At 40.7% G+C, this 14028-nt stretch overlaps 1 protein-coding gene across 1 annotated transcript in view; it reads right to left on the bottom strand.

The window, feature by feature from the left end:
• Positions 1–14028, bottom strand: part of TOPAZ1 (testis and ovary specific PAZ domain containing 1) — a 304275-nt gene that overhangs the window by 136053 nt on the left and 154194 nt on the right. Inside the window, 1 exon segment of the mRNA XM_030210899.1 lies at positions 10636–10738. Within this exon segment, the coding sequence (XP_030066759.1) occupies positions 10636–10738 (103 nt within the window).

Consider the following 14028-nt stretch of genomic DNA (forward strand, 5'->3'; position numbering starts at 1 on the left):
TTCAGGAAAGAACAAAATCAGGGATTGGGGGGAATACCCTTACTGCATGAAAAAGTGTCAGCCCTTCCAGAAACAGGACAAACTGGGCTAGAACCAAACTGAGAATTTAGGGCAATGTCATACATATATATACTGATTCATGATCTGTGGTAAATAAATTAGCCACTTGTACCTACTTGGTACAAAAACAACTGGAAAATTAATATCAAAGATTTGTGGGGCAGAGAATTGTGACAAGATATTTGGAATTGTATAAAATACTAATGTTATTGTTTTTTATGTAGATGCTCATTGCAAGGGTGATACTCTAGAACGTCTCCACAGCGCAGCGGCTAATGACTGTGGAAGAGCCAGATAATTGCTCAGGTTTGGTGAAATGGGTGCACCAAAAATGTGAACATCTGGGAAGAAAGGCCACTTACAGGTGGACAACAGATTGTGGTATTAGTTTAATTATGGATGTTATGAAAACTTTTATGGTTGAATGTCTGGTCTGTTAATACCAGACTAGGCGATCTGTTCCCCACATGTTTAAGGGGTAATTAAAAAGGGGAAAATTACCTAAACAAATTTGGTAGATGGATTATATAGAACCTTTACCTAATTTGCAAGGTTGTAAATATGTGTGCACAGCAGTAGATAATTATTTTAGATATGTAATTGCACATCCTTGCAGGCAACACTATCAAAATTTTAGAATTGATAATGGTTCCCATTTTTGAAGGCTAATTGGTACAACTATACGCATCAGACCATAATATATATATTGGAGCAGGTTTAATTGAATGAATGAATGGTCTTTTGAAACAGCAAATACGTAAAATAGGGGCATCATTAAATAAATGGAAAATAAATTTGGTAGAGGCCTTAAGGATACTTAATAATTGGCCTATTGGGGAGGCAGAAACATCCCTAATGCGAAGGTTACTCCTAACCTACAAGTCTTGACTATCAAACACGACCAATTAGGATATTGGGAAATTACAGCAGGAGCTATGATGCCCTACAGGGCCAGTCCAGGAGCGGCAGGGCTGAATTTATATGCTCTACAAATGGTTAAATTGTTACAAAGAGATATTCAAATAATAAATACAGGTTTTGGAAGGGGTGATTGATACAGATTATCAAGGAGAAGTAAGGGTTATACTTATTAACCAAGGTCCACATGATGTGTCAATTCAGGCTGATAGGATTGCTTAATTATTAATTTTACCTGTGTTACAATCTGGAATTGTGAAGTTGGATCCACTCACCACCTTTACCACATGAGGAGATAAAGGCTTTGGATCCACTAATCTGTCTGCAGGTGCAAAGGTGTGGGTTACCCAAGAAAATGGGCCCCCACAGTCTGCTGAAATTACTGCCCAAGGGGTGGACAATACCATCCTGATCCTCCGATCTAGGCGGGAAAAATTGACTTATGTCCCAGCAAATAAATGTTATCTTAGAGAGTAATTAATCTGTTAATATGTTTCATTTATGGATCCTTGTAATAGCCAGTATAATCCTCCTTCTTATGGTGTCTTTGGGTATTGCCATTACCCCCGGTGGATGACTACATCTTACCACTGAACGACAAGACAAGCTGATTTGGCTGTGGAAGAATAAGAGTGAAATCTGACAAGATAATTACACATGTTCAGCTAACTAGATGTGTTCTGTGGCAACTGTCAACACTCAAATATGGAAAGAAGTCCTGTCACACAAATGAGTCTAATATGACTTGCACAAGTCAGAGACAGACAATATAGCATCGTTGACCCAAAAATGCAGACACTGTTGACATTTACACCACCAATGTGTTATTAGAACATGTTTATATTCTTCTTGTGTGAACACTACACCTATGAAGACCTGTGTAAAAAATTGCCTTAATTGTACAGTAAAATGAGCTTAGAATGATATTGGAACTGACATTAATTAGCTTATTATTTTGCAATATGATAAAGGTTTTTTTTATTATACTCAGATAGTTTACAAGTAGAAATTAATATAGCATAATTTACTACGTGCATGTTGTAACATTTATTTGCCCTTATACAACGGAATAAGGCTCAAGATGACTAACTCTGAATACTTGTGGAGGTGAATTTCACCGATGGGTTCCTTCCACAACCTGATTAATAATTTCAAATATTGCCTTGTGCACTGACCTATTTTGTTATGGGCAAATTGTGTAGTTTAATGTAACTAAGCAGTGTGTATTATTTGTAATACTGAATTTTGGTTAGTTATTAGGGGGCAGCATTATTACTATTTGCCCTTGGATTACACTTCCTGCTAATTTTAGTATGTTCGTTGAAATTATTGCTCAGTATATTATCCATTTGTATAATCTGTCTTGTTACTTTTTTTTGGTTGTTTTACTTGATGTAGATGTAGAGTAATAACTTATGTATGGACTGTCGTTCAGACAGAGTTGAAAATCAAGAACCGATTATAATAGAGTTGAAAACAATCTTTAAAATTCACTTCTGTCTTTGACCGAAAGTAACTTTTCTTGTAAATACAAAAAACAAGTTGGAACGCAGAAGATAAGACACAGCTCCAGCTAATTTGGTATGTGAAGGGGAGGAAGGCATTTGTTTTCAGAAGTCCAGCTTGGCCACCTGGGCTTGAGAAAGCATGTGACCACGTTCCCACAGACCTAAGCAGAGAAGCATTCTGTAAATTTCCTTAGCTCTGGGCATGGGCTCAGAGCCTAATAAAAAGGGAGGGCTTGTCACAGCAGAGTGGGAGCTCATCTGTGAGTAACGTACGGACTGCGCAGAGGATCTGTTCCTGGTCTAAAGCTCCTGGCTCTCGTAGTGGACCGGGCCCCCCAGCTGATGATAAGAGCCTGGATGTAAGGACCAGTGATGTACGGTATGTATGTATTGCTTCTTTTCCTAGTCTAAGAAGTCTTGGCACTGCTTAGATGTAGAGACCAGTGATGCAATGATTAGCTGTATACAAACAATGTTTAGCAGTATAAACAATCGTGTGTATATGTGTTAATCATTGTATATATCCTAATCATTGTAGAATTTACCTCCTCTAATAAAGGTTTTCATTTACTTATTACGAATCCAAAAGAATCCACAGTAGTCTGTGTCAGTGAGACAGGCTGTAAACCCATAGCAGTTCACCATCTTATCTACGAGGCCAAAAATATTAAGCACCCCCAAATTCCAATGGAAGCATGATCTCTTTCCTGTCAGCCTGCAGGTTCAGCGTTTCAAACCCCCCCACTCCTCTTCGCTGTGTACCTTCCAAAGTATCTTCCTTAGAGCCGTGATAGTGCAGAAATCCCCCTAGGCTGCTTGCTTCCTGCTCCGGAGCACTCTCTCTGGTTCATCTTGCACCCTCTGACCTAACTTCCTGTTTGGTGGGATGGACCACAGAGAGTGCTCTGGAGCTTGAAGTGGGGAGCGGGGGGAAGAGGGAGGAATTCTGGATCTTGGAAGTAGCAGGGAGGGAGAAGTGCTGGGCCAGGTGATGTCGGGAGGGCTGGAGGGGAGCCTCAACTTATACTAGGTCACAGCATTTTTGTTTACTTTTAGGTATAAAACTGCCCTAAACTTATCAATGGGCTCAAGTTATAGTCGAGTACATACGGTATCTTGAATCCATACAGGAGGGTCTCTAACCAGTTAAAGAGCAAACTTATTATCAAGAAATAATTTAAGATGTATCAGGTCACAGAAAATGTAACACATATGTTACATTTTTATTAAACATTTTACAGGAAAACAGAGAAAAAATTCACCATTATTTTGCAGCACATGTGGCCGGAGAGCCAAGAAAGATTTATGTTGCTCCTGAGTCTCTCTATCCAGATCAGGAAAACATCATAATTTTTGATCCAGATATAATATTGTACAGTTTTTGAAAAACAATTTTAGAACTAAATTCTTATCCGTTTCAAACACGAATGGTGTATCACAGGTCTCTACCAAGTCTTGAGATGTTTCAAAAAAACTCATTTATATTCAAGTTGTCATTTCAAACCCTGCCTTTGATACTAATTCTGCAGGTTCCATAGCTTGTCTCTTTTTGAAGGGTAGATAGTAGATCTTATTGATAGGAGGTGGAGATTCATTAGGTAGTTTCAACACTTCAAGCATATATGTCTTAAACAATTCCTTTGGTGACACTGCATTAACCTTAGTTAATAACTATGGATATTCATTAGAGAAAGAAGAGAGACAGCTTGTAAGCGTAGGTTTTTTAATTTTCATAACTTCATTTCAACCTTCTTAAGTTGGTCTTCTCAAGATTTTCTCCTGAAGATGTTTTAACCTTTCATACCTGTGTAGATACAATCTCAACAGTTTTTTCCACTTGTTCCATTCTGTTATTCACAGTGTGGTTATTGCCTCCCAGATAGAAGCAAGGGTGATCACTGAAACTGCCTCTCCTTTTACCAAAGGCTCAGACTCTGACCGTTTCTTAGCTTGGACCCAATTACAAACCAAGGCCTCTCACCGCACATTACACACTTCAGAACTGAAGTGTGAAAGGAAAGGTGGGAGGTTGACCACAGACCCCAAAAACTGGAGAGATGCACTCTGGAGTGAAAAATCCTTTATTGATAAAATGACTTGACACAAACGTTGTGTTTCGGCTGCTAGGCATGCATCAGGAGTGTACAATAAAATGTGTATATAAGAATAACAATGCAATAAAAATAATATAAAAAGAAATCAATATATATATATATATATATATATATACACAAAATATATACATAAAAATATTAATATATAATAAAACAATATACATATATGATCAATTAGCGATAAAGTACAATGAAACATAAAGACCCATCATAGGTATACTAATAAAAGCAATATAATAAAAGGCGTAAGGTGTAGATATATATATATATATATATATATATATATATATATATCTCACACACACACACAGTGCAATCCGCTTAAGTGCAAGGGTCTGGGACCAAAGAAATGCATGCAGTTAACCGGTGCGTGCACTTAACCGTTGTGACCCAAAGAAGCTTGACATCTGATAAACATATGTACAGTACTGTTTATTATTATACATACAGTATATAGTCTCCGTTAACTGACGTTAGGCTTATTTGAAGTAATCAGTTATAGTCTTCTGTACACTATTGGGTCTGTGAGTTCCATAGACTACGTCTGCCAGATGGTAAAAACTGTCATAGCACTGATATCCAGTGGCCTCCAGATAGGCCCGCACGGTGTTGAGACTCTCCAGCGCTCTTGCAAACGTGACAGGAGGTTGTTGAATTTCGTCAGCATGTGCCTCGCTGCTCATTTCATCTGTTTCATCATCAGCCGTTGTTGCCTGCGTGTAGGCGCATATCTCGACATCAGTGCTGTCGTCAGCCGTTTGTAGATCATAATCAACAGCTACATAGCAATGAAACTCCTCTTCAGTAACACCGACTGGGATGTCAATAACCTGTTCATCTGACACATTTGCAACAGCTGCATCTGTTTCGTCCCTCTCCACATCCTTAACAAAGCTTGCCCGCTTGTAGCAGTTCACAATGGTTGCCTGTGTAATATGATTCCAGGTTTCTTTCTGCATATGTAGGGAATCCCACAGTGATAGATTACGAGCCAGTTCAACAGCACGTTTATCTATGCCAGTCTGGTCATCCATAACGCTCAACATTATCGGGCTCTTGTGCTACATCGTCTGATGTTTGAAATTGGCTATTATGCCCTGATCCATAGGTTGGATCAGAGAGGTAGTGTTTGGTGGCAGGAAGACCACCTTGACGTTAGACAGCCTGACATCATCACTGTGTGCAGCACAATTATCACAAAGCAGCAACAAAATCTGACACTTTTGTGCCCGCATTCTAGTGTCTAACTTCTTTAGCCACTTCTTCCAAATTTCCCCAGTCATCCATGAATTTGCGTTAGCCTCGTATGACACAGGAAGTCGCTTAACTTTCTTGAAGCAACGGGGTTGTTTGCTCTTTCCAATGACGAGGGGTTCCAACTTCTCACTCCCATCCATATTGCAGCAAAGGAGGATCGCCAGTCAGTCCTTCGACATTTTACCTCCAGTAGATTCGGCTCGTTTGAATGCAAGTGTTCCATCAGGAATCGCTCGCCAGTAGAGACCGTTTTCGTCAGTATTGAAAATGTGACGAGGTGAAAACTCGTTTAAGATGGTAGGAAGAACTGAAACAACCCAATTTTCAGCACTAAAGTCATCAACCTATTGTTTCTCACCATGCTGTTTCTTGAATTTTATGTTGTTCCTCTCCTTCTGTCTTTCCAACCATCCAACAGTGGCTTTAAATTCAGTTAGTCCAAGACATTCAGCTAGCTGGTTAGCTTTCTCCATAAGCAGTGGACCACTGACAGGAAACTGTCTGCTCCTGACTCGAGAAAACCACCGAAGAAGAGCATCTTCTACCTCCTCAGCTTTTCCCGCCTGTTTTCGTTGTGGATTTGTATTGTTTTGCCAGTCTTCCAGAAGCTGGTCTTTCTGCTTCAAGACATGTGAAATTTGACTGGGATTGACACCATATTCTTTAGTAATAGATGCTTGACTTTGTTTGTTTTCTAATTTTTTAAGAACTTCTATTCGTTCAGCCAGTGTTAAAGTCTTACAGTTCCGCTGCGACGACGATGACCCCAGTGTACATTCTAACAACATTCTTTCGCTTATTCTGCCTGTGGCAGTTAAAGGGGCAGTAAATTTGAAATCTCGTTGGTTGTCACGCGCCAATCGGTTTCCATATTCCGTGCGCGCGCTTATGAGGAGTCTTTCCTGCAGAGGAGCGGTCTTAAACCATGCATATAAGCGAATCTTGCACTTATCAGTGGTGCGCTAAACCGAAGTTTGTCCCCATAGAAACTGATGGTGCCAAAAACGGGACCGAAGTACGGCATGCAGTTAAACAGAGCATGCGCTTATCCTACGTGCACTTAAAATGGAGTGCACTGTATATGTGTGTATATATATATATATATATATATATATATATACACATACATACAGTAAACATTAAAATACCACCAAAATATGTCACCAGTTATATGAAACCATAATTGATATGCAGTGAAACAATAAGGTAAAAGACATAAGACCATGGGTGTATGGAGGATATGACAACATACATAAAACTAATAAAGCGAATTGTGTAAAACAAATTGTATAATGTGTGTGTAAATAATCTGAATAAGTGTAAATATGAGATATACAAATGGACTTAGCAGCTGTATATGAGCATATCGGTGAAAAACTGACCTCTATAGACAGAAAACATCCAATGCCTTGATGTTGTGAGTTGAATAATGGTCTGAAAAAGTGTGTGAGACATATTAAGAAATAAACATGTAGTGATATAAAATGTTTAAGTGCACCCCATACAGGAATCTAACAGAGTGTTAAGTTAGATATAAGATGTGCAGAAGAAATTTTGAAAAACAAAGTGAACATCACAGTGTAATGTTGTGAGACTAAACAAAATTTCACATAAATGCAAAAAAGGGGACACAAAAAAGTTAGAGCTAGACGGTGGCACATAAATGCGGGCAAGGAAAGCAAAAAAATGTGTAAGACAGCAAACGGGAAATAAACGAAGAAATAAGACGACAAAAAGCGATAAAATAGCTCCCACAGGAAAAAAGGGGGTAGGCAGCAGCTGTGGGGGTGTTTACATAGGTAGGTTGAGTGAAACGCTCTCCTTAAGCCTCACCAGTTCTCTCTGTACCAGTAAAGCAGCAAGGACCACTCCAGGTCTTGCCTGGAAAGTTGTTTACACAGGTAGGCGGTGTGAAACGTTCTCCTCAAGCCTCACCAGCTCTCTCTGCACCAGTGAAGCAGCAAGGACCCCTCTGGATCTCGCCTGGAAAGTTAGTCCATGGCGCAGGATCAACCCCTTGGCCTGGAAGAGGAATACTATGCAAGGTTTCCCTTACTTTTCCTCTTCTCTTAGGCATTTTGACTACTGGGAAAAAAAGGAAAATCCAAGATAAATACTAAGAGCAACCCGTTCGTTGGCCATCTTGGATCTCAGATGCACTCCTACAAGCAGCAAAAGAGATTCTAGAGGGAAAAGAGGGAGGGGGTGAGAAAGTGGAAGTGCTTAAATGGAGGAAGGGAGTAATGGGGGGGGGGGGGAGGGAGGGAGTTATGGGGGGAAGAGGGGAGGGAGGGAGTTATGGGGGGAAGAGTTGGAGGAAAAGGATCAAAGGAGGGGAAAGTGTGTATGGAGAGTGGGACTGAAGGGGGGGGGGGATAGTGTATATCATGAGCGGGTCACAACAAAGAGATGATATTAAAGATCTGGAAGGCTAGGAAGGGGTTGAGAGATAGTGCAGAGAAAAAAAGATGCCAAAGAGTGATAAAATATATATGTTTATTTATATACCGCCTTTCTGTGGTACACTCAAAGCAGTTTGGGATGTTGAAAAAAGGGTAATGGGAAGCTGGGCAGAGAGGAAGATGAAGAGAAAGAAGAAAGTGGCTGGATGCCAGAAGAGGTTGAGTGACAAGCTAAGGAGCTTGGGCTGGTTAATACAGAGGATAGAAATGGGCAACTAGGAAATGAGTGAAAAACAGAAAAACAAAGGGAGAATAGGAAGCTGGGATGGAGAGGGAAAGGGAGAGAGGGGCCAAATGAAAGGGCTAGGGCTGGGGAGGGGGTGAAGGTGGGAAATAGAAAGCTGGTAGGTATAAGACAGGTGAAAAGAAGAACACAAGAGACTGAAGACTCAAGATGAGAGAAAGAGAAAGTGAGAATGAGAGATAAAATCTAGCTATGAGAGACACAGAGAAAAGAGAAATGGAGAAAAAAATGAAAGAAAAAAAATCAATGTCATAGATGTAGAGAAGGAAGGAAAGAAGACATGAAATAGAAAGGAGATCCTGAAGGAAGAGAAGAAGATATGAAATAGAAAGGAAATCCTGGAAAAGTACTTATAAGACTGGCACAAAGGAAAGTGGACAAGACAGTGTGGAACCTATCTAGACAGAAAAATAAAATGCTCAAACAAAAAATATAGAAAAAATATTGTACATCTTTAGGTACTGAGAACACTCATATCTTCTATTTTAGCATTTTGTAAAGAACTGGGAAATTTCTGTTTCTCTTTTTCCAGTATTGTACTGCTCAGTCTGTTGCCTTGGAGGCTTCCATTTCAATCTTTGCTTCCATCTTTCTCTTTCTAATTTGTGCTCACTTGATTCGTATTAGGTGAGGGCTTGTCCATTTTCTGTGTGTGTGACAGAGGTGGAGGACTTTGCTACCGTGGGCATCAGCTCCCCCCCCCTCCTCACACCTTTTAAGAGCAGATATGGCCTTTCATGTATGTCCTTATAGGATGGGTGTGCTCTGATGTCTCCTGTCTTGTCCATCTCCAAGCATGGGTGTTCGTTCTTCCGACTATCTTGGTTTATCTTCTCCTGATTGACTCTGTTTGGGTCAGCTCAGAAGGTTGAGGATTTATCTATCTTGCTTTGGGCTGGCTCAGTGCTGAGTCATTCTGTTTATGCTTGTGTGTTCTGTTCTTATTTCCTGCCTTGGATCCTGCTACGTGTCCTGCTTTTTGCCTTGTTCTGGTTTCATGTTTGTTGCTGCTCTTGTGCTGGATTCTTGTTCCAGGTTTTGTCAAGCCTTGTATCATTGGAATTATGTTTTGCAAATTTCTTTGGATGCTTGCTAGGATGAGTCAGGTGTTAAACTCCAGACCCACTGAGAAGGTTAAAGGTAGTTTAATTTACCCTGAACCTTAAAGCTAGTGATAGTTTTCTCCTAAAAGGACCCATTCTTAGTGACTGCCTATGCCCCAGCCAGGGTCTCTGACAGCATGTAGTTTCTGTATAGGGGTCTGTCTTGGTTCCTCTTGTTCTGTTTCCCAATAGAAAGTTTGTTTGTGCTTTAGCTTCCAGTGCAATAATACAGTAGTGCTCTTTCATAGGTAGGGTTGTTGCAGTTTAGTCCTGGGAGTCAGAGCTGTTTTGGTATGGTAAGTTTGCTATATAAGTTCTGAGAGTCTTTTTGTAGGAGTTTGTACAACTTGACTGGAACGAGTGCCTCACTGGTATCACCACATTAAATATATTTTTCTTTGGGATGCATCCTAGATCCAATATTGGGGAACATAGCATGTGTTTTGTAAAACTGTATTCCTATATAGAACTGGTTGAATGATACTGAATAATTTTAATGGTAGTTTTACTGGATGGCTGAAACTGGTGGGAGAGTTTTTTTGTTTTAGTAGATGGCTCTTGGAACTTTTCTCGTAGAGTATTTACTAGCAAATTTAAAGGTGAAGGAAATGGGGATGTTAGCCACTTTGGTTTGCCCCCCCCCCCCCCCCCCAATACTTCTGTCTAGAGACACCACTGCTTTGATCCTTCCATTATCTGGAACGCACCAGCAAGGGTTCAGACAGGTCCCAACAAGATCCAAAGGAAAACAGGTGTGTGTGTGGAGGGGGGGGGGGGGGGGGGGATGATGACAAAATAATACATTATAAATACAAGAAATAAAGCAACCAAGAATTGCAAAGAACAGTAAATTTCACTCTTAATTTTAGAAATTTAAACAAATATGAAACCACTACCTATAACCAATCATTTACTTTTTGTGAAACTGCAAAGCACTAGAAAGCAGACTGAAGATTTTCAAAACCATACCTTGCAAAAGATATCTACCAAACAGGGCACTGCTTTCCTGAAGCCAGCTGTTGTCACATGGTCAAATACTTTGACTAATATTTCTACAGAAGGCTGAAAAAAATTAAATAAGTTGATTATATATTATTTCCATTTTTCCTTCAAAGGTCTGGGCATGCACAAATGTATAACAGCTGCAATGAAAATAAATCTAAAGGTTCCTGAGGACTTCCCCCTAGTACAGTGATCTCTGCTGTTTTTTTAAGATGGGAGGGGGGAGGAGGGGGTTGTTATCTTCTAACAATACAGACAACTCAGTGGAAGTCCCCTTTCAATTATGTGGCCAATCCAGTCTTTCAAGTGCCCTACAAGGAACTTATATGACTAGAACGTCTGCTTCTTTACACTCATACTCTCGCCCCCTCAATCTATCTCTTCTACATATGCTCTCTCCCCCCTCCACCACCTCAGTCTTCTCCCTACACTCAGGACCGACCTCTTGAAGGCGCCTACTGTTTCCTGAGGTCAGCTCACTTGCAAAATGTTTTACCTGAAGCTGTGATTCTCCTCTCTCCCCTGCCCTCCCCTCTTCGACCACAGTGCTCACTGAGGCAGGCAGGCAGGCAGGCAGGCTCTGCTGAAGCTGTTTGAAAGAATTCAACCACTGCTATTTATGTCTTTGGTGTGGGACAAACTCCTCATTCAGGGTGAGCTTGCAACATTCAAATTAAAGAGAACAGCCAGGTTTGGAGGGAGGTGTGCAAGTGAGACTGGGGAGAAATAAAAACTAAATAGTGTAATTGTTAAAATCTGTAAGTGGTTCAAAAATTTTTTTTTCTCTGAGCTTGTACACCGAGAGGAGGGCATGTCTGCAATGATGTTTGCATAATTATCAGGTAACCCGATAGCTACAGCTAAAAGCCATTTCATTGGCTGATGGTTCCAACAGTAGTTTCAGAGGAAGTTTAGCTGAAAATCTGATTGTTTTTTTGGTGTTTGTTTTTATATAAAAGATTCTCCTTGGATAGGGAAGAGTCTGTGATATGTGAAAATATATTTTGCTTTAATGAAATTGCTAAACTTTAAAGTCAGAGACTTATCAATGATCAGAAAAAGAAAGTCACCAGACAACAAAGGTAGAGAAAAATCATTTTATTTTCATTTTAGTGTTTGGAATATGTCCACTTTGAGAATTTACATCTGCTATCTTATTTTGCAATGTATAGCAATTTGTTTCTAATAATATTGCTGACAATTCCTGTCAGTGTGGCAAGTGGTGAGCGATCATTTTCATGGTTAAAAATCATAAAAAACTAGTAAAAATGCCCGTTTCAAAAGGGAAGGAAATGGGCGCTAGCAAGGCCACCCCCCACCCTCCCTCCCTCGCTGTTCCAGACTCTGCCGTCTCTCCGTTTTCACCCCCCCCTTTCCGCGACCCAGTCGATCCCCGCCTTCTCGGCGAAAACCGTCCCCCGCCGCCGTCCAGTACCTGTGCTGATGGGGGACCCCAACCCCCGTCAGCCGAAGTCCTGTGCTGGCCTTCGAGGCGTTGCTTCTTCAATGATTTTGTGTCCAAGTTGCTCTGCGTGCATCTGACATCAGAAGCACGCAGAGGAACTTGAACCGAAGATCACTGAAGAAGCAACGGCGCGAAGGCCAGCACAGGACTTTGGCTGATGGGGGTTTGGGGTCCCCTGTCAGCACAGATACTGGACGGCGGCGGGGGACGGTTTTCGCCGAGAAGGGGGGGTCGACTGGGTCGCGGAAGGGGGGTGCAATGGGCTGTAACACAGGGGGAGGAGTACTCCCCTTGCTTTGGTATCAGCTGTCACTGATGTCACTGACATCAGTGCGTGCCTGCCTAGCAGACCACCTCCGAGGGAGGCACGGTCCCAGGCACATCCTGTTGGAGGTGAGAATTATTATATAGGATTATTTGCAGGCACGGTCCCAGGCACATCCTGTTGGAGGTGAGAATTATTATATAGGATTATTTGCGATCAAGTATTTCGCAAGAAAGGCTTGTAAGCCTTGCCATGATTGCTATTGAGAATGATATATGTGCCCAGTTAGATATCAAAGATTTAATTACTAATTTCGTGAACATGAAAGCACGAAAAGCTAAGTGGTTGTAAACCCTCTATTTGTTCAGCAATCCCACAAAGATGCACTCCATCTTTCAGCTCCTATTTCCTTTGCATCTTGTGCCACACGGGGGGGGGGGGAGGGGGGCACCAACTGATAGTCTGCAGGGGGGCACCAGAGACCCTAGGCACGGCCCTGCCTACACTCACACACTCCTCCCTCAATACTCATTCTCCCCTTAATCCATCCTGGCCAATTTCAATCTCCACCTTCCTCTCCTACCAGTCAGCCTCCATCACCCTGCCTTCCCACTTATTCATGCCGTGCTTGCTCTCCACTCAATTTATTATTTTCTCCCTCACCTCCAACCAATACCTTCTCAATTACAGCTGTTCTGCTTTCTTGCAGCAGTAAGAAATGCTCAAATGCCTGCACTATTCCAACAATCTTATAAAACTAGAGTGGATCAAACTAACTGAGAGCTGCATAGCGCTGGAAAAAATAATAGAACATCTTTTGTGGAGAAAGCATTAGTTGTAAGCCTCCAGAGAAAGCAGGCAAGAATGGCTACTGGGGAAAGGGAGTCAAAGAACCACACTTATGACTGATGGAAGCCCTCTACTCCCAGGCTTACAGTGAAGCACACTTCCATACTTTAAAAACATTTTTTTTAATTTATGCCCTAACAAACTTCTTATATTGTTCAACATTTACAATAAAAGAAATAATCCCTTATTAATATGAATTAAAACTTAATAGATAGTAAACATCACATACAAATAAAATAGCTAAAGAGAGAGTATAGGTCCAGATTCAGGCATTTTTTCAGACAGATTCTTTCAAATAATCAGGTGACCTAAAAACATACTCATTTCTCTGGTTTCAAAAGATACTTATAGGGTAACTGAAGAAAACATTGGGCTTCACACTGAAGAGCCATAGATCTTAAAGCTTACGTTTCAATTATGTATTTTTATACATTGGGGAAAATCAAAAATTTTAAACCAAGAAACAAAGCATTTTGCTTATGACAAAAAGTACTTAATATACAGTTCCAATCCATAGCTAAAGCAAATACTTTAGTGCAGTTGATAATACATCCGCTTCCGTTGGAGTTTGCTAAATTTGAAATACATCTAGGACAGAGGTGTCCAATCTTGGTCCTTGAGGGCCACAATCCAGTCAGGTTTTCGGGATTTTCCCGATGAATATATATCATAAATCAGGCAACTGCGTTTCCAAATTTTACTACACTTTATTATCTTTATAAAATCCACTTCAGATTATTATTTAACAAGTAGTGTGCTTCTATCTGCATTTATTCACATT

This window comes from Microcaecilia unicolor, chromosome 1 (assembly GCF_901765095.1).
Source record: "Microcaecilia unicolor chromosome 1, aMicUni1.1, whole genome shotgun sequence".
NCBI classification, from domain to species: Eukaryota; Metazoa; Chordata; class Amphibia; order Gymnophiona; family Siphonopidae; genus Microcaecilia; species Microcaecilia unicolor.